General features: G+C 37.5%; 1 protein-coding gene across 1 annotated transcript in view; it reads left to right on the forward strand.

Annotated features, from left to right (window-relative positions):
- PTH2R (parathyroid hormone 2 receptor) overlaps nt 1-26,533 on the forward strand; it is a gene marked incomplete at both ends in the record, with an annotated part of 71,856 nt that overhangs the window by 30,111 nt on the left and 15,212 nt on the right. Inside the window, 6 exons of the mRNA XM_080932666.1 lie at nt 5,998-6,095; nt 11,403-11,592; nt 12,789-12,942; nt 16,798-16,858; nt 21,731-21,794; nt 24,610-24,704. Coding sequence (XP_080788792.1) covers nt 5,998-6,095; nt 11,403-11,592; nt 12,789-12,942; nt 16,798-16,858; nt 21,731-21,794; nt 24,610-24,704 — 662 coding nt within the window. The remainder of the gene's footprint in view (nt 1-5,997; nt 6,096-11,402; nt 11,593-12,788; nt 12,943-16,797; nt 16,859-21,730; nt 21,795-24,609; nt 24,705-26,533) is intronic.

The raw sequence follows: 26,533 nt of genomic DNA on the forward strand, positions 1-26,533 counted from the left end.
ATAAATTACTTAGGGGAGTAAAAGAGCTTTACATTGAAACTGTAAAGTGCTAATGGAAGAAATTGAAGTTACAGATAGGTAGAAAGGTAGCCAATAGTCATGGATTAAATGAATTCATATTATTAAAATATCCATAATAACCAAATTGATTTACAGGTCCTATGAAATTATCATTGACTTATCTTTTGACAGAAATAGATGAAACTATTCTAAAACATGCATTACCTCACAAAGGACCACAAAGAGCTCAGACTATTTTGTGTGATAACAAAGCTAAAATATTTACATTTTCTGACTTTAAAATGCATCACAAAACTTAGTAACCAAGGCTGCATGATATTGGCATGAAAACAGACATACAGTTTTATGGAATAGAATAGAGAGGTTAGAAGTTAATTTACATATTCATGGCCAACTAAGTTTTGAGAAAGGTCCTGGGAACCTTTCACATCTCTGGTGTCAGGACTTTCTAGAGGTTTCCTCTATCCTCCATCCACATTACTGCATCTTTCTATTCATTCTCTTGGCCCTCTGGGCTTTTCTCAGGACTTCCCCCACCCCCACCGCCATACCTGATCCTGCCCCCTTTCCCTCTTCTTCCCTTCTCCCACCCAGATCTCTTTCCCGTTGCTTCTCATGATTACTTTGTTCCCCCTTCTAAGTAGGCTGGAACTACCCAAACTTGGGCCTTCTTTCTTGTTAAGCTGATGGTCTGTGAGTTGTATCATGGTTATTCTGAACATTTTGCTAATATCCACTTATCAGTGAGTACGTACCGTGTATGTATGCCCTTTCAGGTCTGACTTAGCTCAGTTCCACCCACTTGCCTGCAGAATTCATGATGCTCTCATTTCTAATAGCTGAGTGTTATTCTGCTGTGTAAATGAACCACGTTTTCAGTATTCATTCTTCAGCTGAGGGACATCTGGGTTGTTCCCAGGCTCTAGCTATTACTAGTAAAGTTGCTTTATTAGTAACATAGTGGAGCATGTGTCTTTATGATATAATGGAGCATCTTTTGGGTATATTCCCAAGAGTAGTATAGCTGGGTCTTCAGGTACAACTATTTCCAATTTTCTGAGGAACCGCCAGACTGATTCCCAGAGTAGTTGTAGCAGTTTACAATCCCACCAACAGTGGAGGAATGTTTTTCTTTCTCCACATCCTCGCCAGCATCTGCTGTCATTTGAGTTTTTGATCTTAGCCATTCTGATTGGTGTAAGGTGGAATCTCAGGGTCATTTTTATATGCATTTCCCTAATAACTGAAGATGTTGAACATTCTTTTAAGTGCTTCTTGGCCACATGAATCCTATTTTTAAATAAGATTCTGTATCCTATTTTTAAACAGGATTATTTGAGTCTCTGGAGTCTAACTTCTTGAGTTTTTTGTATATATTGGATATTAGCCCTCTATCTGTAATGAGCTCTGATGTCCTCTTCTAATGTGTCTGAAAACGGCTACAGTGTACTCATATAAAATAAATAAATAAATCTTTAAAAACAAATAATTCTCAACTGAGGAATATCAAATGGCTGAGATGTACCTAAAGAAATGCTCAACATCCCTAGACATCAGGGAAATGCAAATCAAAACAACCCTAAGATTCTACCTTATACCAGTCAGAATGGCTAAGATCAAAAATTTAAGGTGACAATAGATGCTGGCAAGGATGTGGAGAAGGAGGAACACCCCTCCACTGTTGGTGGGATTGTAAACTGATACAGACACTCTGGAAATCAGTCTGGCAGTTCCTCCGAAAATTGTATTACCTGAGGACCCAGCTATACCACTCCTGGGCATATACCCAAAAGAAGCTCTAACATATAACAAGGACACATGCTCCACCATATTCATAGCAGCCTTATTTATAATAACCAGAAGCTGGAAAGAACCCAGGTGTCCTTCAACAGAGGAATGAATACAGAAAGTGTGGTACATATACACAATAGAGTACTATTCAGCTATTAAAAACAATGACTTCATGAAATTTCTAGGCAAATTGATGGAAATTGAAGCTATCATCCTGAGTGAGGTAACCCAGCCACAAAAAAACAAACAAACAAAAAAAACAAAAACAAAAGCAAAAAACAAACAAATAAACAAACAAAAAACCCCACTCATGGTATGTACTCACTGATAAGTGGATACTAGCCAAAAAAGTGTGGAATATCCAAGAAGCAGTTCACAGAACTTATAAAGCTCAAAGAGAAAGAAAGCCAGAAGGTGGATGCTTCAGTCCTTCTTAGAAGGGAGAACAAAATGCTCAAGGGAGGTACTAAAGGGACAAATAGAGGAGCAGGGATTGGAGAAAAGATCATCCAGAGACTGCCTCACCTTGGTATCTACCCAATATGCAGCCACTAAATCTAAGCACTATTGCTGATGCCAAGTAGTGCTTACTGGCAAGAACCTGATATAGAGGCCTCCTCAGAGGCTCTGCCAGAGCCATACTGATACAGAGGAAAATGCTTGAAGCTAACCATCTCGGACTGAACATGAGGACCCCAATGAAGGAGCTAGAGAAAGGACTGAAGGAGCAGAAAGGGTCTGCAACCCCATGGGAAGAACAAAATGATCAACTAACCAAACCCACTACAGCTTCCAGGGACTAAACCACCAACCAATGAGTTTGCATGGAGACACTAATGGCCCCAGGTGCATATGTAGCAGAGGATAGCATTCTCTGGCATCAATGGGAAGAGAGGCCTTTGGTCCATCGAAGGCTCATTTTTCCACTGTGGAAGAATGCCAAGGTGCTGAGGTGGGAGAGGGTGGTTGGGAGAGGGAGCACCTTCATGGAGGCAGTGGGAGGGGGAGGGGAGATATGATTGGGGAAAGGGATAACATCTGAACTTTAAATACAGAGATATCCAATTAAAAAACAGAAATGCTGTTTTTTTTCTACTCGATATTTTTGGATTCTTTGTCAAAAATCAAGTATCCATACGTGTGCGGACTTATTTCTGGGTCCTTAATCTATTCCACTGATTGACCTGTTTGTCTCTGTACCAATGTCATGTAGTTTTTTTTTTTTTAATCACTATTGTTCTGTAATGCAGCTTGAGGTCATGGATAGTGATGTCCCCCAGAAGTTCTTTTATTGTTGAGATTTTTTTTTGTTATTCTGGGTTTTTTGTTATTCCACATAAAATTGAGAATTGCTCTTTCTATGTCTGTAAAGAATTGAGTCAGAATTTTGATGGGGAATGCATTGGATCTGTAGATTGCTTCTGGTAATATTGCCACTTATACTATGTTAATCCTACTGATCCCTGAGCATGGGAGAACTTTCCATCTTCTGAGGTCTTTTTCAATTTCTTTCTTCAGAGACTTGAAGTTCTTGTCATAAAATTTTTTCACTTGCTTGGTTAGAGTCACACCAAAATATTTTATATTATTTGTGACTACTGTAAAGGGTTTTATTTCTTTCATTTGTTTTTTGGCCTGTTTATAATTTGTATGATGAAAGGCTATTGATTTATATGTGTTAATTTTATTTATAGACACTTTTCTGAAGTTCTTTATTAGCTGTAAAAGTTTGCCGATAGAATTTTTGGGGTCACTTATAAATACTATCATATCATACACAAATAGCGATATCCTCCTTTCCCATTTGTATCTCCTTGACATCTTTTTGTTGCCTAATTGCTCTAGATAAAACTTCAAGTATTATATTGAATAAATAGGGAGAGAGTGGGCAACCTTGTCTTGTCCCTGATTTTAGTGGGATTGCTTCAAGTTTCTCTCCATTTGATTTGATGTTGGCTGTTGGTTTGCTGTGTATTGCTTTAATTATGTTTAAGCATTTGCTTTAAGTTCCTGATTTTGAGACTTTTAAGATGAAGGAGGGTTGTATTTTGTCAAAAGCCTTTTCAGCATCTAATAATCATGTTATTTCTTTGTTTGAATATTGTTGAGTTTGTTTGAATAGATTACATTGCTGAATTTTTTTATGTTGCACCATCCCTGCATCCCTGGGATGAAGCCTACTTCATAGTGATATTTTGATGTTTTCTTGGATTCAGTTTGAGAGAATGTTACTGAGTTGATTTGATTTCAACTTTTAAATCACAATACAGTTGTATAGTATGAATAAGAAACTCATCTGAGTATAATAATATAATATGCTATGAGCATCCCATGGATATTACTCAGCAATTAGAAAATATCAAATTAGTGATAGACTTGAAAACTTGGATATGCCTCTAGGACTCTGCAATTGGTCTTCTAATTGGTTTACATAATACCGTAGAACACAAAATTGTGTGATAGAAAACAGATTTGTAGGTGCCTGGTGTTTGGATGTTTGGGAAGAGGATTGTAGACATAGCCACATAGGAGAAGGACCTTTGCACCGATTGATGTTTCTTGATTTCAGTGTTAGCCATAAAAATGTTCATGTGTAAAAGGTAGGTCCAACTTATCTAAAGCTTCAGGACCTCCATGACACTGGGCAACGACAGGATAACTAGGAGGATTCTCAGTAAGGATCTAATATTGATGGGCTGGCAGAAGCCACAGGCCTCAAGCCAGACCAATGACTCATTGAAACAAACATTTGCAAGGGAAGATGTACAGATAGAAGAATATACTGTGGGACACACTGTGACATAGTTCTGTGGGTTGATGTTAAGGAGATACATGATTGAACAGTGGAGAGGTAGGTGGAAAAAGGCTAGGAAAATGGAAGAGGAGGAGAAGAGGGGAGAGTCTGGGAGGAACAAAGATGGAGGCAGATGCTTATGTTTCTCTTGGCACATCTCTTCATAAATAAGGTTGTTATGAATGTTTTATAAGGCATGGAATAGTACAAGATCATTTGACTTATACAGGTTAGCAGATTGTACGATGCCCATTGGATCAGAGTAGTTTGGTGTGTTCTTTGATGTGAATACTTAATTGAGTTCCAACTGTGTAGTGGCGGAATGCATAAAACCCACCACAGAGTTGGGATGTGTGTGTCTAAGGCTTGGCAACAACACACCAAGGGGAAATGAGTGAAAACAACATGCTGGTGTGGCCGGTCATGTCTGCCCGGTACAGAAGCAGCAGGGACAGTAGAGTGAACTGCAACTGAGTTCATAGAGGTGGCATAAGGCCACCAAGTTAGAGATCCCCGCAGTGCCAGATGGCCCTGAGCAGGAGCTGGCAAAGCACGGGATAAAAGGTTAAGCATCCTTTTAATATTTACTGCAACATAGTACATCTTTCATGATGAGATGCTTTCTATAGTTTGTTTTTGTTGTTTGTTTTGATTTTTGGTTTGTGTGTTTTTAGCTTCTTTTGTGGAGGAAGTCTCAAGGGCAAAGGGAAGATACAAGGGGACAGGGAGATAAGGGGGACTGAGGTGCAGAATGTGAAGCTCTCAAAGAATCAATAAAAATTTGAAAAAATGTAAAAATGTGTCCGTGGGTGACAAGATTACATGTGATATTACTCAGTACAAGTCAATTGTGTTGAATTCTTGGTTTTATAACTTAATATAATTATTTTAGATATAACATAATATCTAAAACATTCATCTACTATAATGAATGGATGGTACATGAATCACCTTTTTAAAAATATTTTCCATTTTCTGTGATTCTACATTTCAAACTAAAAAAATTTAAAGGAAATAAAGTATAAAAACATGTAACAGTATTGAAGATTATGAAACACAGTTTGTTGACAACAGAGCATACATTTTATAATTTTTAAGACTAAGAACACTCTGGAAAAAATATGAAGTGTGTGATCAGAGAAAGCTAATTTGTAGTGACAGAAATCGAAACTGTGGTTGTGTGTGGGTGGATAGTGGGTGGCTTTTTTACTAGCAAAGGGTTCAAATGAACTTGGTGTGTCAAAACATGTCAAGTAGCTTGTCTTAGATTTGTCCATTTTATTGCATGTAAATTACAGCTCATAAAAGCTAGAGAGAACCATATTTCAAATATGATGTAATTGTTTTCAATCATTTTCTTTTACATATGTTGACTGTCTCTTCCCCTGTAGCAAGAGTTCTTTGAAAGCCTCTACATCCTGTACACAGTCGGCTACTCCATCTCTTTTGGCTCCTTGGCTATAGCCATTCTCATAATTGGCTACTTCAGGTAAGTAGCTGCACTTGCTCTTTCCCGGATGAAGTGTTCTCTCGTTTACCTGTAGAACACATCCAATGTACACAATCTGTGGTCTCTAACCTTTTCCTATAGAAATTTGTTTTCTGAGATAGGTTCTCATGTAGCCCAGTCAGTGTTGCTAATGATGATCTGATCCTGCATGCCTCCACTAGGGTTGTAGTCTAAATACTATACCTGGTTTATATAGTCCTAGGGATTGATTCTAGGACTTCATGAATGCTAGGCAAGAACAAGAACCACACTTCAACTTCTTTTTTTAGCTAGTAGAGGAATTTTAGAGAAACCCATTGCTAGTTGTCTTTGACAATTCGTTTTCACATTTTCTAAACTCTGAAAGCATTAAGTATGTGAAGCCTTTATGCTAATAAATCTTTATCTCAAACTATGGTTTGCAAAGTAGTTGGTACTGCATATAGTTTAACAAAAATATTCATTTATGGTGGAGCAACTCATTTTCCCAAATTATTTTGACACTATTGTATGAAAGCTTGTTCTTTAAAAATTTTTGAATATATTTATTTTTATTTCATATGAAATTTGCCTAATTCTTTTTTTTATTTTTTTGGTTATTTTATTTATTTACATTTTGAATGTTATCCCCTTTCCCAGTTTCCTCTTCACAACCCCCTAATGCCCTCTCCCTTCCAGCCTGCCTAATAAGGGGGAAGAAAATAATCTTAGGAAGTAGAGACAACGTAGAATCTGGAAGGAAGAGAAGAAGGGAAGAGAAAACAGTTTTTTTAGCATCTAATGAGATGATCATGTCTATTTATTGTTGAGTTTGTTTATGTGGTAGATATGATGGATTTCCATATTGAACCATCCCTGCATCCCTGGGATAAAGCTTACTTGATCATGAAGATGATCATTTTGTCTTTTTTGTTTTGTTTTTGTTTTTTTTTTAGATTTTAAATTTTAATTATAGCTAGATGGTAATTCATTTATCAAGAGCATGCCTTATTATTTTTTTTAACAACTTTATTTTACAAAACAAAGATAAATGTACAGATTTTAAGCATTTTTTGAATAAAATTATACAATATATTTTTGTCAGTACTTTTTTCAGATTTTAAAATAATTTTTACATAAAACTGTATGAATATATTTTTTAGTCAGTACTTGATTTTTTTAAAGGTTTGATAGTATGCATTGAAAACTTAATAGTTACAATGAGCATAAAGTACATGTAAAACAAAATGTAACATGGAAATAGTCAAAGTTTTCTTGTTGTATAGAGATTTTTTTGTTTTGTTTTGTTTTCTTTATTTCTTGGACTTCATACAGTCTGTGAGTTGTTTCTGGGGCAGTGCAGGCCTCTGGGGTTAGCTTCCCACTATCAGTGACTGCATATTATGTCTGTTCTTTTGTGACTGGGTTATCTCACTCAGAAAGATATTCTCTAGATGCAGCCATTTTCTTAAGAATTTGGTCAAGTCATTGTTTCTGGTGGCTGAGTAGTATTCCATTGTGTAAATGTACCACAATTTTTGTATCCATTCATCTTCTGAAGGACATTCGGGTTCTTTCCAGCTTCTGGCTATTATAAATAGAGCTGCTATGAACATTATGGTGCATATATCTTTGTTGTGTACTGAGGTGTCTCTGGGGTATATGCCCAGAAGTGGAATAGCTGGGTCTTCAGGTAGTATTATGTCCAATTTTCTGAGGTATCGCCAGACTGATTTCCAGAGTGGTTGTATTAGTTTGCAACCCCACCAACAGTGGAGAAGAGTTCCTCTTTCTCTGCAACCTCGCCAGCATCTGTTGTCATCTGAGTTTTGGATCTTGGCCAATCTGACTGGTGTGAGGTGGAATTTCAGGGTTGTTTTGATTTGCATTTCCCTGATGGCTAAGGATGTTGAGCACTTCCTCAGATATTTCTCAGCCATTCGATATTCCTCAACTGAGAACGTTTTGTTTAGCTCCTTACCCCATTTTTTAATAGGGTTATTTGATTCTCTGGTGTCTAGCTTTTTGAGTTCTTTGTATACCTTAGATATTAGGCCTCTATCTGATGTGGAGTTGGTAAAGATCTTTTCCCCTTCTGTTGGCTGCCGTTTTGTTTTCTTGACAATGTCCTTATCCTTACAGAAACTTTGCAATCTCATTAAGTCCCATTTGTTAATCTTTGACCTTAGAGCTTGAGCCATTGGTGTTTTGTTCAGAAAATTTTCTCCTGTGCCTATATGTTCTAAAGTTTTCCCTACTTTCTCATCTAATAGTTTCAGTGTATCTGGTTTAATAATCTTTGATCCACTTACACTTGAGCTTTGTACAAGGAGATAAGAAAGGGTCTATTTTCATTCTTTTGCATGTTGAGTGCCAGTTGGACCAGCACCATTTGTTGAATAGGATGTCCTTTTTCCATTGAATGTTTATGGCTCCTTTGTCAAAAATCAGGTGACCATTTTTGTGAGGGCTCATTTCTGGATCTTCTATTCTATTCCATTGATCCACATGCCTATTTCTGTACCAGTACCATGCAGTTTTCAGCACAATTGCCTTGTAATATAGCTTGAGGTCAGGGATAGTGATTCCCGCAGATGTTTTCTTGTTGTTGAGGATGGATTTTGCTATTCTAGGTCTTTTGTTGTTCCATATGAAATTGCACATTGATCTTTCCAATTCCATAAAGAGCTGGGTTGGAATTTTGAATCTGTAGATTGCTTTTGATAGGATGGCCATTTTTAAGATGTTGATCTTTCCAATCCATGAGCATGGGAGATCTTTCCATTTTCTGAGATCGTCCTCAATTTCTTTCTTTAGAGGTTTGAAGTTCTTGTTATACAGGTCCTTCACTTGCTTAGTTAGAGTCACACCAAGGTATTTCATAGTTTTTGTGACGATTGTGAAGGGTACCTTTTCCCTAATTTGAGGATGATCATTTTGATGTGAGCTTGAATTCAGTTTGAGAGAATTCTATAAACTATTTTTGAATTAATTTTCATAAAGGAAATTGGTCTAAAATTTTCTTCCTTTGTTGGGTCTTTGTGTGATTTAGCTGTAAGTGTAATTGTGGCTTCATAGAATGAATTGGGTAGGGTTCCTTCTGTTTCTGTTTTCTGGAATAGTTTGAAGAGTGTTGATAGTAGGTCTTCTTTAAAGGTCTGATAGAATTCTGCACTAAACTCTTCTGGTCCTGGGATATTTTGGTTGAGAGGCTTTTAAAGACTGATTTTATTACCTTAGGGGTCATGTGACTGTTTATATGGTTTATCTGGTCCTGATTTAACTTTGGTACCTGGTATATGTGTAGTTTCTGTTCTTATGTCTCCCTTTTAATTTCTGGTCCCACCTGTTTGGTGCTCTCTAGGCTATCTCTGTTTTTAGGTTAGGAAAGTTTTCTTTTATAATTTGTTGAAGGTGTTTGCTGGCCCTTTGCTCTGGGAATCTTTACTCTCTTTTATATCTATACTTCTTTGGTTTATCTTTACATCATGTCCTGGATTTCTTGAATGTTTTGAGTTAGGAGCTTTTTCTTTTTGTATATTCTTTGACTGGTGTGCCAGTGTCTTCTATGGTCTTTTCTATGCCTGACATTTTTTCTTCTAACTCTCATATTCTGTTGGTGAGGTTTGCATCTATGACTCATAATTTCCTTCCTATGTTTTCTGTCTTCAGGGTTGTCTTACTTTGTAATTTATTTATTGTTTTCATTTCCATTTTTGATCCTGGATGGTTTTATTCAATTCCTTCACCTGTTTGGTTACATTCCTGTATTTCTTTAAGGGATTAATGTGCTTAATTTTTAAGAGTTTCTACCTGTTTACCTGTGATCTCCCATATTTATTAAAGGTAGTTGTCTTTAAAGTCCTCTACCTTTACCATGAGACCATGAGATCATGGGATGTGATTTTAAATAAGAATCTTGCTTTTCTGGTGTATTGTGGTATCTAGGGCTTGCTGTGGTGGTAGAACTTGGTTTTGATGATGCCAAGTAATTTTGGTTTCTGTTGCTTGTGTTCTTTCATTTGCCTCTCGACATCTGTTTATCTCTGGTGTTCTGGTCTTGCTGTCCTGAGATCCTGTTGTGTCAGAACTCCTGGGAGTCAAGCTTCTCTAAGACTTGCAGGAGTGGGTGGGGAGTCAGAGTCCTGGTTCCACTCTGAGCACATGTACAAGGCAGAAGAAATGTTTGCCTCTGGCTGGGTAGGGGTTCCTGCCTCCCTGGTTCCTGTGGAGGTCCCAGTTATGATAGATGTTGTGGCCTCACCTGAGATCCTGGTGTACTGGAGTTCTTTGGAGTTCAGTTCTTCGAAAGTATGTTCTAAATGATTTTATATCAGCCCAGAAAACAGTATTACATTTGTGATCAACAAAATACTGTGCAATTTAAATTGACACAAAATTTTGATCAATAAAGTTAAACTACACCAGAGAATGGCATGTATATCTACATATATATACTACATATATCCAGTCAGCTGTGAATCTACATACACACAGTTGGCTGTGAGTCCAGGAATTGATGAAAGACAGAGTAGATGGTACTCTAAGTGCCCTGAAGGAACACACAATGATTGGCACAATGTGAACCAGTGTGTAGTAGTTTGGGAGAGTAGAAATGGGAGAAGAAAGGTCTCCTACTGAGACCCTAGTGGTACCTAAGTATAAGATGTAAGCAGAGATTAGACAGGGTAGGAATGGTCCAACCATGCTTAAGACAAGAAATCTTGGGTTATCCGAGAACTCAGAATTTCTTTTCATTTAGTGAACATGCAACACACTCCTACTGATGAAATCTAAGTTAAGAGTGGCATGAAACAATAAGAGAGAGAGAGAGAGAGAGAGAGAGAGAGAGAGAGAGAGAGAGAGAGAGAGAGCGAGCACTCCAGCACTGTATTGATACTGCAGTATAACATAGTATGATAGTTTAGCAAAGCAAAAATTGGATTCCAATGATCATAGGTCAGAGTATATTTGAATTGAATACTCACAAAGTTACATTTTAATTTTAGAATTAAACCACTTTTTCTTTTTTCTTTCTTTACTTTTCTTTCCTCATTTTCCTCCTCCTCCTTCTTATTTGGCATGGGGGGGGATCCAAACCATTTTTATTAGAAACCTAATAATAATTTTTTTCACTTTTGAGTTTACCATGTTTTCCCCTGGGTGTGTGTGTTTATGTGTGTGTGTGTGTGTTTATGTGGTTGTGTGTGTGTGTGTGTGTGTGTGTGTGTGTGTGTGTGTGTGTGTGTGTGGTGGGGTCATTGAGGGTATTTTCTTCTTCTGTTCTAATTCTATCCAACCTAAATAATTAATGTTTTCTCTGCATAGGCGATTGCATTGCACTAGAAACTATATCCACTTACATCTATTTGTGTCCTTCATGCTGAGAGCTATGAGCATCTTTGTTAAGGACAGAGTAGCTCAGGCTCACTTAGGAGTAGAGGCACTACAGTCTCTGGTGATGCAGGGTGACCTTCAGAACTTCATTGGAGGACCATCTGTGGACAAATCTCAGTATGTACGTGTTCTCCTTTTCTCTTCCTACAGAATTTTTATAAATAAGCTTTATATCATATTCTACAAAAGAAACATTTATTAAGACATTTTGTGTTCTTTTGGTTAAATTAATTGGATTAAATTATATATATATATATATATATATATATATATATATATATATATATATATATTACAGTGTTTTCATGTCTAACTACTCATTTGAACTCACCTCAAGAAATTCCACAAAATGTATGAATGTAATGAAATCTGATGTATGGGTCACGGTAGCTGCATGGTTTCATTCAAAAGTAAAATCTCATCAGTAAAAACAGAAGCCTGAGATTTAAATGGCTACCATATTCAGTTCCCATATTCTACTCTTGAAGTCTTGACACAGCTTAAAATTTCAAGGCATGTGACTTTTTTCTTAAATGTCTCATTCTTAAGTTTAGAGTTATACAGTAGTCCAGTAAATTAGATCATGGGGGTGGGGTTGGGGTTGGGGTTAGGGGTGGGGGCAGGGATGATCAAATTTGGCACCTGGTACTTAGTTATAGTAGATTGATTTTCCCCACAGTCCCAGGGAGTGACCATCTGTAGCTGTTTACCTTTTGACTTTGTGTCCTGATGTTTGATACAGGCCTGGCCTGTGATAAGTGCTTCCCAGTGTTGTGGAGTCAAGTGTCAGGATAGAAGATGAGGCAAACCCAGGGAGTCTGGCGAGGGTTAACTGAGCCCACCTCAGCTCAGCAGAACTGTCAGCCCTTATATCAATGCTCAGATGTGAAATATTTGCTGTTTTCAGTTATTAACATTTGGTGCAATTTATTTTCCTTGGGAAGTCACATGAAAAGCTCAGAATGAAACAAATTTGTCATAGAAACATGACTAATACTAATATGTTTTCCTCATTTTTTATCCTCTGTTTTCTTCCTGATGATTATGTTATTTTAATAAAAAACTATGAAATTTGGTAGCTACTAAAAGTAAAATATGTTATTTTAAAAGCAGAATCAAGTCTGTGGTCTGCAAAGTCCTATGTTAAGACAACTTGATTCTGATCTTTCCAACATTCTTAGTTTTTGTTCTCATGAATTAAGACGTTTTTAATTATCAGAAGGTAAGTGGAAGAACTATTTATTTCAGGGGGTCTCAGGGCAGCATCCAGCACAACAAAATGTCCTAATTCAATGACTTCTTGTTCATTCATAACAGGTGGGATGCAAGATCGCTGTCGTGATGTTTATTTATTTCTTGGCTACAAACTATTATTGGATCCTGGTGGAAGGGCTCTACCTGCATAACTTAATCTTTGTGTCTTTCTTTTCTGACACCAAATACCTGTGGGGCTTCATCTTGATAGGCTGGGGTAAGTACTCATGTCCTTTCCCTTTTGACTGGCTATGGGATTGAGTACATTGCACCCTGTCCATCACCAGCCTTCCTTCAGCCATTTTTTTAAAAATAGAATTCCACTCATCTTACCTTATTACTTTTCCTTTGTTTCTTTGTTCTGTTAATGAAATGCATTGATTAACATCAGTTCTATCATTCTCCTAGTAGTAACAAATTCAAGCTTAAATTATGGTTAGTGTTTCTAGGCCAGATTCTAACTGTGGAGGAAGCTAGAAAGACTTGTTAGCTGTACTTGTTCAATCCTTTCAGGCCCATGTCTTGTGACAGGTCTGGTCTATCAATGATTTCCTCCTAACAGTTTTGAAGTTTAAATTTATAGACTACAACGATGTCTCTGATTTGTGTTTCTAGGTCAAATAATGAGAGTGCCATAAAAGCGTATTTTGACTTCATTGAACACATAAAGATACAAACCAATTACAGAGTCTTACCATTCTTAGATGGTGATTATTCAAATTACTTCCAGTAGAGTAAATTTAAAACATGATATTCAGCTCACATTTCACAAATGACTTACCAGGACTGAAGCAGTTATTGGACCAGGCAAGATCTGAACAGGAGACAGAGAAAAGGATTCTGTGTTCTTTTTAAAATTTTAGGGTAAGGATAGCTCAGAGGTGGTTAGAATAGAAATGCCTGGAGACAGGCCTACATTTCTTCTTTAGTGTTTGAATTATGAGGAGCTCAGCATAGAAAAAGAGCACAATTTAGGCTCAGGTCTAAATTGAAAGACTTATTTTTTCCCCTCCCAATAAAGCAGGAACATTCCTTTGCCCATTTTGCCTTAAACTAGTCATGGCAGCTGGAAATGTGAATTACTGAAAAAGACTTTTGGTTAACTCTTTGAAGGTCTTTGAGATGACAAAAGTGTAAAGCTGTACTCATTTTGAAACGATGCTTGTGGATATATTTGTTCCTGAAGCCAACTTGCTTGTTTACCTTTTGAATTTCTTCATTATTCATGTGCCCTAGAAGTTCATTTTTCTTTCATTTCTTATGGCTTGATAAGAAAGAGGTTCAGGACTCCTCACCAGCTCTTTATTTGAGCTCCGAACACTCAGTGCAGTATACTACTGCTCAGTTAAATTTGGGAATTCACCTTAGAAAAGGACAAAAAGTTTGCCGTTTTTCCTCTACTTTTATGCAAGTGTAGGTTTCTAACTTTCTACTACAACTTTTCTTTATTTGCTCACAATGATTTCATTGTTGGGATGATGCAATAGTAAAAAGGCCAGGTCTTTTGAAATCTCCATAGTGTGAGGGAGACTTACACACACTAAAGTACATAGGACCCTCGCAGACACCAATAGATGAGCATCTTTTAATACAACATTACATTGATTATATCTGACAATGCCACCAAATAATAAGCTCTATAGCTAGTATCTCTTTGGACTCTCTTCACAATTCCAGTCTTTCAGAGATATTCTAGATCAGTGGTTCTCAATCTTCCCAGTGCTGTGACCCTCTAACACAGTTCCTCATGTTGTGATGACCTCCAACCATGCAGTTATTTTTATTGCTGCTCCATAAACCTAATTTTTCTATTGTTATGAATCATAATGTAAATATTTGATATTCAGGACATCTGAAATGTTACTCCTGTGAAAGGGTTGTTAGATCCCCAAAGGGGTTACCACCCACAGACTGAGAAAGATTTTTCTAGTCATATTTAATGAAAAGAATAGTATTAGCCATCTAAGACTGATTCCTGGATCCTATAGCTAAACTCTTAGAAAGGCTCATATCTGTATCTTGTTTACTAATGGATTATGTCATCATATTTAAAAAACTGAGAGACTGATATTATTTTTACAAATTCATTCTTCAATGCTTGGAAACATGATGGTGGTTTTGCATGTAATGGGAACAATTCACTGAGAATCCAGTTGCATATCTTCTCTCAATGACATTTATTGGCTTTATTGTAGAAGGGAACTTGGTTGCTTTTTTTTATTGCTCATTTAGGCCAATTATGGTTTTAGACTCTCTTCAGGTAGGTAAGTACAGAGAAACCTAGTACTCATGTTGTAATGACATTGGGGTGCTCTATGCACATTAACTTTTTAAAATACTAATTTTAAACTATGTATCAGTTTCTACTAATAATCAAATAATTAAAATACTAAAATTAGTATTTTACAATACTAATTTTAAACAATGCAAAGGAATCTGAAGAGGAACCAAGGCTTATCTGAGTGTTATTTTTTAATCTAGTATTAGATCAGACAAATGTTAAAGTGACAGCTTTTATACTGAGTTTAATTACAAAGTTGCCAAAAGGAGGCTGGAGATTGACCAGCAGTTAAGAGCTCAAATCCTTTTTCCAGAGAACATGAGTTTAATTCCTATTACCCATACCAGGTGGCTCACAACACCATGTGACTCCAGCTTATAGGGACATAATGCCTCTGCATGTATTCACACATTCGTGGCTCACACCTTTACACACACACACACACACACACACACACACACACACACATGTTCACACCGTTAAAGATAAATCTTTATAAACAATGCAGAGAGGAGTAAATGTAGTGACTGTTTACTCTTTTAACCCCACACATTCTTACTTCTCTCTGTCCTTGCCTCAGTTTCCCCACAAATGATTCTTTATTCTTCTTTCCATTCAGTCTGTCATTTACGTATCTCTCTATATTTTAATTTCAAATTTAAAAGGTTTCACTTTTAGTGTTCATCATTATGAATATGATACTTAGCTTCTCTATACTTTACTTTCAGTTGTCAGCAGAGGCACCAATGCCTGTTTATTCGTATATAAAACACATATTCTAGTTATTTGATCTGGTCATGGACCTGCTGCCATCCTTTCAGTGCAGAAAAAAATTCACATTCCTGTGTTCCTTTTGAAAATCGTCAGCAGGTATAACGACTTCATTACCTGTATATAGTGTGACCTCAGTTTAGCAAATCGTTTTCCACTGTTCATTTGATGGTAAATTAAATATGGAGGTATCTGTGAGCATCCCTATGTTCATTTTGTGTTGCCGTAGCCGAGTAGTTCAAGCTGAATAAATGGAAGCAAGCAAACCATCCTGGAGTCTGGGAGCCTCTGCTTCTGGTGCAGGCTTCATGGCAAATGACATGTGCTGCAGAGGATGTTGTGTAAGAGTAAGCAGGTGCTAAGAGAGGGAGCAGAAGAGTGGGCCAAGGATACCTGACTCACTTTATAGATACCTGTTCTCTGAGTAGCCAGTTCAGTCCCTTGAGTGTGGACAGGTGCTTCCTTCTGTTTGGAGTTGAACTTAGAGGCAAGAAAGGACAAACTTTCCTTCTAAAGTTCCCGTCGTCAGAACCTTCCAGAAACTCCCACTTCTGCTTTTAGACTGTGGAAGTGTTACGTGTACTGATGATTGAACAGTGTAATGATTTAAGACCACGGCTTCTCTGAGCTTGTCTCTGTCTTTATTGCTGTGCTCCTTGAAAGCAGGTCTCCTCCTGGCTAGTCAGAGTGGAGCAACCTCTGCATGGTTATGGCTCTGCCAATTTCAGTTTTCTCCAAATGTGGTTTCCTCCTCCATCCCTGCCAGGAAAACTTAAATGAACATCATCACCCTCAGACTTCTGGGGACAATTTGCCCTTTAGACAGTCACTCATACCGAAAACTAACAAGGGAATTAGGTGCACATTTCTTATTGAAAAGAGTATTTTTTGTGTATCTATTTATTTTCTTCTCTTAACTGCTAATATTATAGTCACCCGAGGGGAAAAAAAACAACAAGCAAACAAAACAGAATTTGATCTGAAGGTAAATATGAGCTCCAAATCTTTTTCTGTTTTCAGGATTTCCAGCCGTATTTGTTGTGGCCTGGGCAGCGGCACGGGCCACTCTGGCGGATACCAGGTTAGTGGAAATCAAGATGGGGGGTGGTTTCTGAAGACTCAGGGTTTCTGTGGACTCTGGCTTTCACTTGGCTACTCTCGCTGATGCTGTGATCCTTGGCAGGAGTCAGGTGAAGTTGCCCATTTGCAGTGGTAGAAGCTTACACGTTGCCCGGAAGTTGGAAGCAGTCTAGGTCCTAGGTTAGAGGACAGAATGGCTCACAGACTGGATTAGGTTGTTAAACTTCATGATTTATGTAAACGATTTAAAAACTATGGCGAACAAGGTGTGCCTGTGTCCATCACTTTTAACATTCAGCTTCTGAGTTTGCATTTTGTATGTTTCTGTGTGCATTGCTGAGGCTTGAATCCAGGGCTTTGTATTTTCTAGGAACCCAGCCTAGCAGTAAAATATACCTTTAACCCTAAGCTGGAACTCTTGATTTTTCTCTTCCTCTTGTTTATTTAGAAATAAACATACCAGACAGATTTTCAAAAGGTACCTGGACCATTATTGGAAATACGAAAGATGTCTTTTCCTGCCTTAAATTCTATCAAGTGGCACTAGACTAGGAGAAGCTATGCTAAGTGATCAAACTGTAAAACCAGTACTTTCTATTTCTTGGTTCTATTTACTTACAAAACCAGTAACCCTTCATGAGACACCTGAGAAGGCTTTAAATACTCTAACTTTCAGTGAAGAGAACTCTCACCAAGGAGTTGTTTTGAGAGGCCAAATATACTTCTTGGGATCTGCCCCCATCTTAAAGAGAAACTTGACCTATAGCTGAGCCCAGGTTCACCCAAGTACCAGGAAGGACCCCATGGCTTTTCCTTGGTTCATACTCCAGAGTTACTTCATCTACTTCTTAGCAAAGATGAGTTTGCTTGTTTCAGATGTACCTTCAGACCGTTCATGGTTTTGCTTCAGAGCACCCACCTGTTGGATTACACTAGTCAGACAAGTAGATGCTTACCAGGCTGAAACCCCCTTGCTTGCTCGCCATTTCCTATAAGGTCTTATCCCGCTGAGAACTCGGGACTATCCCCTAGTGTCATAGTGTCATTGCACCTGAGTTGGCTCCTTGGTGTTTTTGGGAGGTTCATGAAGGCTTCCTGGCACAACAGTTTAAATTGGGTTGGTCCATGAGCATGTCTATGGAGGAGCACCTTAATTAAGAAAGGAATTAATTGATATAGCACCCTGATGACTATGGGCAGTTCAGTTCCTTAGGCAGGGGTGCTGAACTATATCAAATAGAAGAAATCTATCTGAGTATCTAGCACACAAGCAGGCAACATGGGTCCACTTGTTTCTCTTTGACAACGGATGTGATGTGACTGGGTGGTTGGAGTCCTGTATTGGTTTTTCCTCACTAATGAACTATAACCTAGAAATGTAATCCAAATTAACTACTTTCTCCTTAACTGCTTTTTGTTGGGGCATTTTATCACGACAACAGGAACAAAACCAGAATAGTACCTTAATGCTTTATTCTTGCTTCATTTAGAGGAGATAAGGGATGCCAGTGTGTAGGGGTCCTGTATCTTCTTTGTTCTACTTTAGCATCATCATTCAGAAGAAAAGGTGGGATGTGGTACAAAGGACAGCAAGAATGTACTTAAATATGTTGGGGTCCAGGAGTCACCCCACAAATCACACAAACACCATCTCAGGTAAATAGAGGTGGTTTATTGAACTCACACCCTAATATTGGTCGGCACCACAAAAAGGAATAGCCCAACTGTGGCACCAGTCTGCTCTCAGGACAGGCTTTTTAGAGAAAAAAAAAATCAGGCTCAAAAGTTTAAAAGGCAATGGGCGGGGAGCGGGCAGTGCTTACTATATGAAGTATTATCAGCTGACCTTTAAGCTGATTGGTCCTGGGTGAGGTAAGAGGGTTGGAGGATGGGTGGTGAACAGGGGAATTTCAGAACATTGAGATAACAGAGCATGAGTATTATAATCATAACTTTCTGGATAATTAGCATCATTCTTCAGTGTCAGCCACGAAAGCCACAGTGAGCTCATACGGAGGTGTAGGAGGTTCTGCCCGGTGCTCAGCTCTGACTAAAGCCTAGCAGTTCACATTGACCTTTAACTTGATGGGTCCTATGTAAAGGCTTGTGGGAGTCCTTAAGATGAACAGAAATGCAGGATGGACAGAACAGAATGCAACAAGATATGTGATCAGCATGAACTTGTTTTGAGTCAGGTTGTCTTTCTATGTCAATGACTGGTAGGCACGTGAGAGCAAGGACAGGAAATATGGCAGGCATAAACAAAATGGCTCCAGGAATTCTGGGGGCAGGGGTCAGACCACAACAAAAACATTTTAGGATTTGCATAATTTCCAGGGCCTAGTTTTCTCTATCCTCTCTATTTCTACTGAATATGGTGGAGAGGGAAAGGGAGGGGTAAGGGAGGGAGAGAGAGACAGAGAAAGAGACACAGAGAGACAGAGAGACAGAGAAAGATTCACTCACTGAATATCTATAGTAGGATGATATAGGTTTTAGTGTTGGTGTAGAAAATACTGTCTAGTCAAACCTTTGAGCCTGGTACTACAACATTCAGAACTTTATTTCTTAGAGTGTTAAGATCTACTTAAAAATATCTGAATATTTTAAGTCCTCAGCTGTGTATGATGTGGAGCATTGAAGAATTAACTTAAGGAGTTATAGAATTTTTCCTGAAAATGTATGAAATCTCACTTGCCTCTCCTATTACGTCAAAAAGAAAATTTGAAACTTTGACACCCTAACCTGTAGATGTCAAATTCTTGATGTGTCTAGAGACCTACTTCCAAATACAGCAGTTTTCTTAGAACTGGAACTGTGTGATTGGATCTCACGTCAGGAGACACGATGGTAAAATGTCATCGAGGCAGAGAAACAGGACTGTGAAGATACTATCAAGTGCTCAGAACGGGGATGAAAATGTACGGAATTCTAAAGCCACACTGGCAGCTGGCACAGAGTGTGGTCACTGCTGAAAGCTGTGGAGGGCAGTGCAGTCCATGATCTGTGCAGCTTAGTTAAAAATCCTTTAACTTTCTTGTGCACTGAGCCACGTGAAAGAGAGACGCCTGTGCATAGTTCTGTAAATGTTCAATTCAGTGCTCAGTGTACTGCAGTTGTGTGTCTTGATTTCCATGCTAGTAAAGCTTCCAAGTTCCTTGGTTGTACAGATTTCAGCCGGGCAGGGCCAGAGTTAGTTTGATGTGGGGGTCTTGTTGGTCTGCAAGTTCCAGTCTTGTAACAGAATCCGTGTGGCTGATAACTCTTGGTACCAATATAGAAACCCATTTATACACATTCATGTGTGCACTCAAAAGGAAAATAACTCACAGCAGCATGTAAATTACATCATTTTTGTGAGATACGTAAGTTGGTGTTTCCGTTCCGTTTATTGCTTCTGTGACTAAATGCCGGAAAAGCAAGAATTATTTTGGTTCACACTGAGGGTCACGCTGAGAAGATGGGTACTATGCTTGCCCTTTCCTTTTTATTCAGCCTGGGACTCCAACCTGTTGAATGGTGCCAATCAGATTTGGGCAGGTATTCAAAATTCAATCGCCTAATTGAGAAATGCACAGACATGACCAGAGTTTTGTTTTGTAGGTGATTCTAGATCATATCAAGCTGATAATCAATATTAGTCATCGTAGCTTTCTGTTTCTGTGAATTAGTACTCAAGATACCCAACTTAAAAAACAGGAGAAAGCTTATATTGGACACTGATCTCTGCCCATGTATTACTTAAACTTTAGTTAGGAATTAGAAACTAATTGTAACAAATAGGTAAATTATGGGGTATCTTTTTAAAATTAATGCTATTAAAATAAACTGTAAAAGTTAAATATAAAATCACAGGTCATATACCAACATGAAATGAACACCTACCCCAAAATTTAACACCTTAGTCAATGAGGATCCAGGAAGATGTTAAATTGGTTCAAATGAGGCATCAACGAACCATTTATATTCATAAAATGTACTACTGAAGATTTACAAATAAATGCAAAACTCTCAGTCAGCATTCAATAGGACACTAATGATTTATAGTCCGTTAAAAACAGCCAAGTTTTTATTTCTATGGTAAGAACCATTTCTGTTCAATTTTCTGATGTATTTCTATAGGTAATAAGCTACAAAATAAAATGGCTTTTAAATTCTGAAAGAGATAGGAGTTTTTTTTTTTTTTTTTTTTTTTGCTAACAACTTTTAAATGATTATGTCTCATTTTAATGCTAATTAAAGCAAAGCACCACTGTGCCATACTTAGATGTCTTAGTCAATGTTTCTATTCCTGCACAAACATCATGACCAAGAAGCAATTTGGGGAGGAAAGGGTTTATTCAGCTTACACTTCTACATTGCTGTTCATCACCAGAGGAAGTCAGGACTGGAACTCAAGCAGGTCAGGAATCAGGAGCTGATGCAGAGGCTGTGGAGGGATGTTACTTACTGGCTTGCTTCTACCAGCCCAGGGATGGCACCACCCACAATGGGCTGGGCCCTCCCCCCTTGATCACTAGTTGAGAAAATGCCTTACAGCTGGATTTTATGGAGGCATTTCCCCAACTGAGGCTCCTTTCTCTTTGATAACTCCAGCTTGTGTCATGTTGACACAAAACCAGCCAGTACATTAGGTGCGTAGTTTTGTGGTTTTAGAAACAAGATATCAGATCTGACTTGTGTAGACGTAACTCTCTAATGCTATAAAACTCATACACAAGCCCCCCTCACAGTAAGGAAATTGGGTACTTCAAGACAATAATTTAAAAGCTGTATTTGTTTCTCCAAGAAGCTGGGGCTGGCATTGATTCTGATTTGTTTAGTTTGGCAAATTTATACATTAAGGTTCTTTTTTTTTTTCTTTTCATCTTAGGTGTTGGGAGCTTAGTGCTGGAGACAGGTGGATTTACCAGGCTCCGATCTTAGCCGCTATTGGAGTAAGTGTCAAGTTTGAGTAGCTTCAACTGATAATAAATGTTCTTTCCTCATTTCCATCCTTTCTGCCCCCTGCTCTGCTCCCCTTCTTTTTCTTGACAAATGTTACTCACTTTCCCAGTCTCTGACCTTACTGAATCCAGATGATCTGCTATTGATATGTCTTTTCCCTTCTAGACAATTAGTAGGTGTGATTTTTTTCTTCTTCTAGGAAAATCGTTAGTGCAGAGCAGAACGAACCCTTACAGGAAGATATGGATGTCTAGAGATGGTGCAGGGAGGGAGTTTGTATCTTACCATCACGTTTTGTATTTTTTAAAAATACAACAAGTTTAGAAGTGCTTAAAAAATAGTACTCCCTACAGGAGTATTCAGTGAAAAATGTATCTTAAAACTCATGTCACCCAGAAGGTAATGGCCCCTCATGGAATCAGATGTGGACAGTGCTCATCAAGGACTGAATCTGCATTGAAAATTTGTTGCCCTTTGAGAATGTGCTCAAGGGGCATACACAAAGGACACTGTATATATGAACTCATTAGTATGCATTCTTTGCCCTTTCCTGTTCTCCTTTTTAAATGTTAAATGAAACCTACACACTTACTTCCCTCTATACATGTATACATTATAGGCTGGCATTGATTATTTTATTAGCCTGTTTGTTGATTTTATTATTTTATTAGCTTGTCCAACATTTACTATCCTATTAGCCTATTTGTTGATTGGCTGTTTTATATCCTTAGTTTAGTTTTGGCAGTTTTTTGTGTCTGAGGTGTGGTTGGTAAAGATTTTTCTCCCATCTGTGGCCTGTGTGCTATGCTGAAAATTTCTGTTGCTGTGCAGACACTTTTCTGTTTGCTATAGCCCTGCCATTTGATTCTAGGGGCTTGTTCCTATGCTATTAAAATTCTGTTCAGAAAGATGTTGCTGACCCTAACATTCTTTATGTTTTTATGTAGAAGTAGAATCTAAGATTTAATGTTAATCTCAGATTTAAATTTTAAACAATTATATCTTATTGCTTCAATTGTTCGATAGGTAGTGCAACAGAATGGCCAGGAGTTACATAGTAGGTCCAACTCTGTGTTCTACATTAGCATTCTGCCCTTCAGTGGCTGTGTGGTCACATGTAGTGTTACCTGCTCTGCATCTGTGAAGTGATGATGATGATGATGATATGTTTTCTAATCATTTTGAAAATTAAAAAGTTTTTTTAAATAAAAAGTTCAGGATATTATGTAACCAATAACACCTTATAGTTATCCTATATTCTATAGTTTCCTAAACTATTTAGAACAATTGTCTGGAATTTCATGCAGCTAATCTTACATGCATCATTATATATCTATTATATATATGTTTATATGCACTTGTGTATTTCCTTTGAAACTAACAACTTCTGCTCTGGCTTAGTTTTACTTAATTCTTATTTTTAATAGTCAATTGGGTCATTCTTAAATATATCTTTTCTTTTATTAAACTGTTGGGTTAACTGATATATATCTATATCTATATCTATATCTATATCTCTATATATCTATATAGTTATATATATACATATATATATATATATATATATATATATATATATATATATATATATATATATATATATATCACTTCCCAATCAAATTTATTTTGGGGTTTTCAGAATTTATCTCTGATGTATGACATGAGGACTGAGATCATGGTTCTGGAAATTTTCATACAGTAGAGCTTGGGGTTGCACTTCTGTTATATGGATTAGGGGTTGAGAAATGACAGTACACAGCTGGTTGTGCTCCCATAGCACTTCTTGGCTCAATTCCTTAACTCAGCCTCTTACACAGTTTCTGTCATTCAGCTTTTCCCCAGATCTTTGCCCCAGACATATTACATCACCGGGAACTGTTTCTCAAGGAGAGAGGAAATTCTGTGATGTGAAATAAATATGGCTGCTCAGAAAGCAATCACCATGGAAATCCTCAACTCTCATGCTGTATATGTTTCAATGCATCCAGACAGAGTGCGAGTGTGATCATTAAAGAACATCACAGAACCATGCAGATGGTTTCAAATTCCAGTGAATAGCTGGGTCACCCAAGTCAAATCTTTTTGAAATGTAAAATTTGGGTCCTAAATAATGATGTACAATAAAAATACCTCATATTCATGTGAAGCTTAGAGAGTGTTCAAGAAATGACAGTCATGCATGGTTAGTCTAGGAGCATTTTCCTCTTGTACAGAAGAAGAGGAACCAACTCTGCTATCTCCCTTGTGTGAAGGCAGAACTTGATTTTCTCTAATGGATCCCACACCTATCCATTTTCAAATTCAATATAACTTTCTACACAGGGTTCTTTTCTTATACAGCATCTTGCCTATAAAATACCCTTAACATGCATCTTCCAGTACATTTCATGCATCATAGGTGAGAACATTATTCTTTGAACAATTCTATTACTCCTCTTCATGAACACAGAGGTAGAAGCTAGGTTTTAATTTCAGTTTTAAAAGGGTAGACCCATTTATATAACAACTTATTTTTGTACCATCAACCTTCCATGTGGTTTCATCTGAAATTTGGAAATTGGATTCTTGTATTATTCTCCTGATATTTCTGTTTTCTAATGCTACTAAAAATTTAATTAAAAAATTTCAATGAGAGCAAATCAAGAATCAGTAGCATTTATTGTCTTATCTTAGATTATGCATCCAAATTTATGGAATGGGCAATTTTTAGTCTTCATACAAAGAAGTTTAAATTATTAAATGTCTGTAAATGTCTTGAAGAGTAGTTTAATTTTTTGTGTGGTGTTACCTTCTTTTATCTTTCAGTTGAATTTTATTCTGTTCCTGAATACAGTTAGAGTTCTCGCTACCAAAATTTGGGAGACCAATGCAGTTGGGCATGACATGAGAAAACAGTACAGGTAATACTGAGAAATTTTCATCACAGGAAATGTTTTACTTGCTGTTTAAAGGATAAACACCAGCTAGTATTTAGGGGATTTGCTCTGTGATTGCATGATTTTGTTTAATATACCTACATGATTTGTTGGCAGCAAGTATCTATAGTCAAGATACAAATATTCCCAAACCTTACTGTGCCTCTATATTTTTGTGTGTTCTTAGCAGGTTGTTAATTTTCTACAAATTGTATGAATTAACATAAAGGTCTCCTGGTGAGTATCTTATGTGGTTGTCTGTATTTGAAAACATGTCATTACTGAAAATAATCAAGTAGGTGCATTTGTTTTATTACACCCAATCTTTGGTGAATTGATAGCTCCCAAATACAAATTTTTAAGAGTCTTTCGAACCCACTGATTGGAAGAATTTTATTAATTAGTCTTTCATGAGGAAAGGACAAACTGAGTGTTCCTAATCTCTATGAAGCCATTTTAGGGATGTGCCCGTTTCTGTTAGTGATCGTTTTGGTAATTCTGAGCACTAATGGCCTTTATCCAATGGAACTCACACGTCTAGTCATCAGGTGGATGTAGACTAGGTTTTATATTCCTTCACAACTCCTGCCTCGGCTTGCTGTGAAGTGCTTTCTCAAATTCAGGAAGGAAAAAACCGTGTCTAGCACTTTGATTTTTATTCCACAAGCATTCCCCACGTCTTCTGCTGACTCCTTCCCCGCTGGTGTGTACTCAGTCTTTGCTGTCTACCAGGTTGGCTGCACAGTGTGAACAAGCCTGCAGCTTCAAACTCCAACAATGTTCAGTGATAAATGGCATTGGGATATACATTGTGCCTAAGAATCTATGGACAGTGGCCTGTGCTGTGTTAAGATAGCTTGTCTTGTGTTATCCGCCACTGGACACACAGAAATGAATAATGGTCCAGTGTGGGGATATAAACAACCTTTCATTCTTCTCCATAAAGTGAAAAGAAAGGTGATTATGGTTATAATTGCTGTAGCTTTCTGGTTCTGAATGCAGGATGCTTATTTATATAGTGTAAATAACTTGAAATTAAGCTCCTTTGAAAAAGTTGCCTAAGAGTTTTGAGAAACTTGGGTAAGGAAGGAGGAGGATGAACAACATCTAAAAATTCCTGGGAGTATTGTTTCTTAGAATAATTGAAGAGAACAATTTATTAAGAATTTAAGTAAGATATTATTCAGAATTCAGGATAACTTTTAAGTAATCTGATGCCCAGAAATATTTTAAATTTCAAAATTGTTCATTAGAGAAGGTCTTGACCCATAGGACTCAGAGAATGCAGGTTTTCAGCTAACTGGCTATTTTTTTCTATAGCTGAAACATATTTGGTATTCTCAATAGTTTCCAGAGTTAAGGCACATATAAATATATAATGGGAAATGTGTTTCTTATTTGAGAAACTATTCAGCAACAATTTGGAAATTCAGTTCAGTTTTTGTTTTTGAGACCCCAGATCAAACTTTGTGAAATTTGTGTTTTTGACTCAGTGGTGTAGTTGGAGCTGGCTTACAGTTCAGTGGTCTAGTCTGTTATCATCATGGTGGGAAGCATGGTGGCATGTAAGCAAGGAGCAGAAAGAGACTGAGCCACTGGCCTGGCTTGAGCTTCTGGAATCTCAGAGCTGTCTTGTCAGTGACATACTTTCTCTAATAAAGCCACACCTACTCTAACAAGACCACAACTCTAATAATGACACATTGTATGAGCCTATGGGGGCATTTTATTCAAACTACCACATTTTACTCCCTGGCCCCAAAAAGTTTGTAGCTATATCATAATGCAAAATAAATTTAGTCCAACTTCAAGGT

This window comes from Micromys minutus (genome assembly GCF_963924665.1).
Source record: "Micromys minutus genome assembly, chromosome: 19".
Taxonomy (NCBI): Eukaryota; Metazoa; Chordata; class Mammalia; order Rodentia; family Muridae; genus Micromys; species Micromys minutus.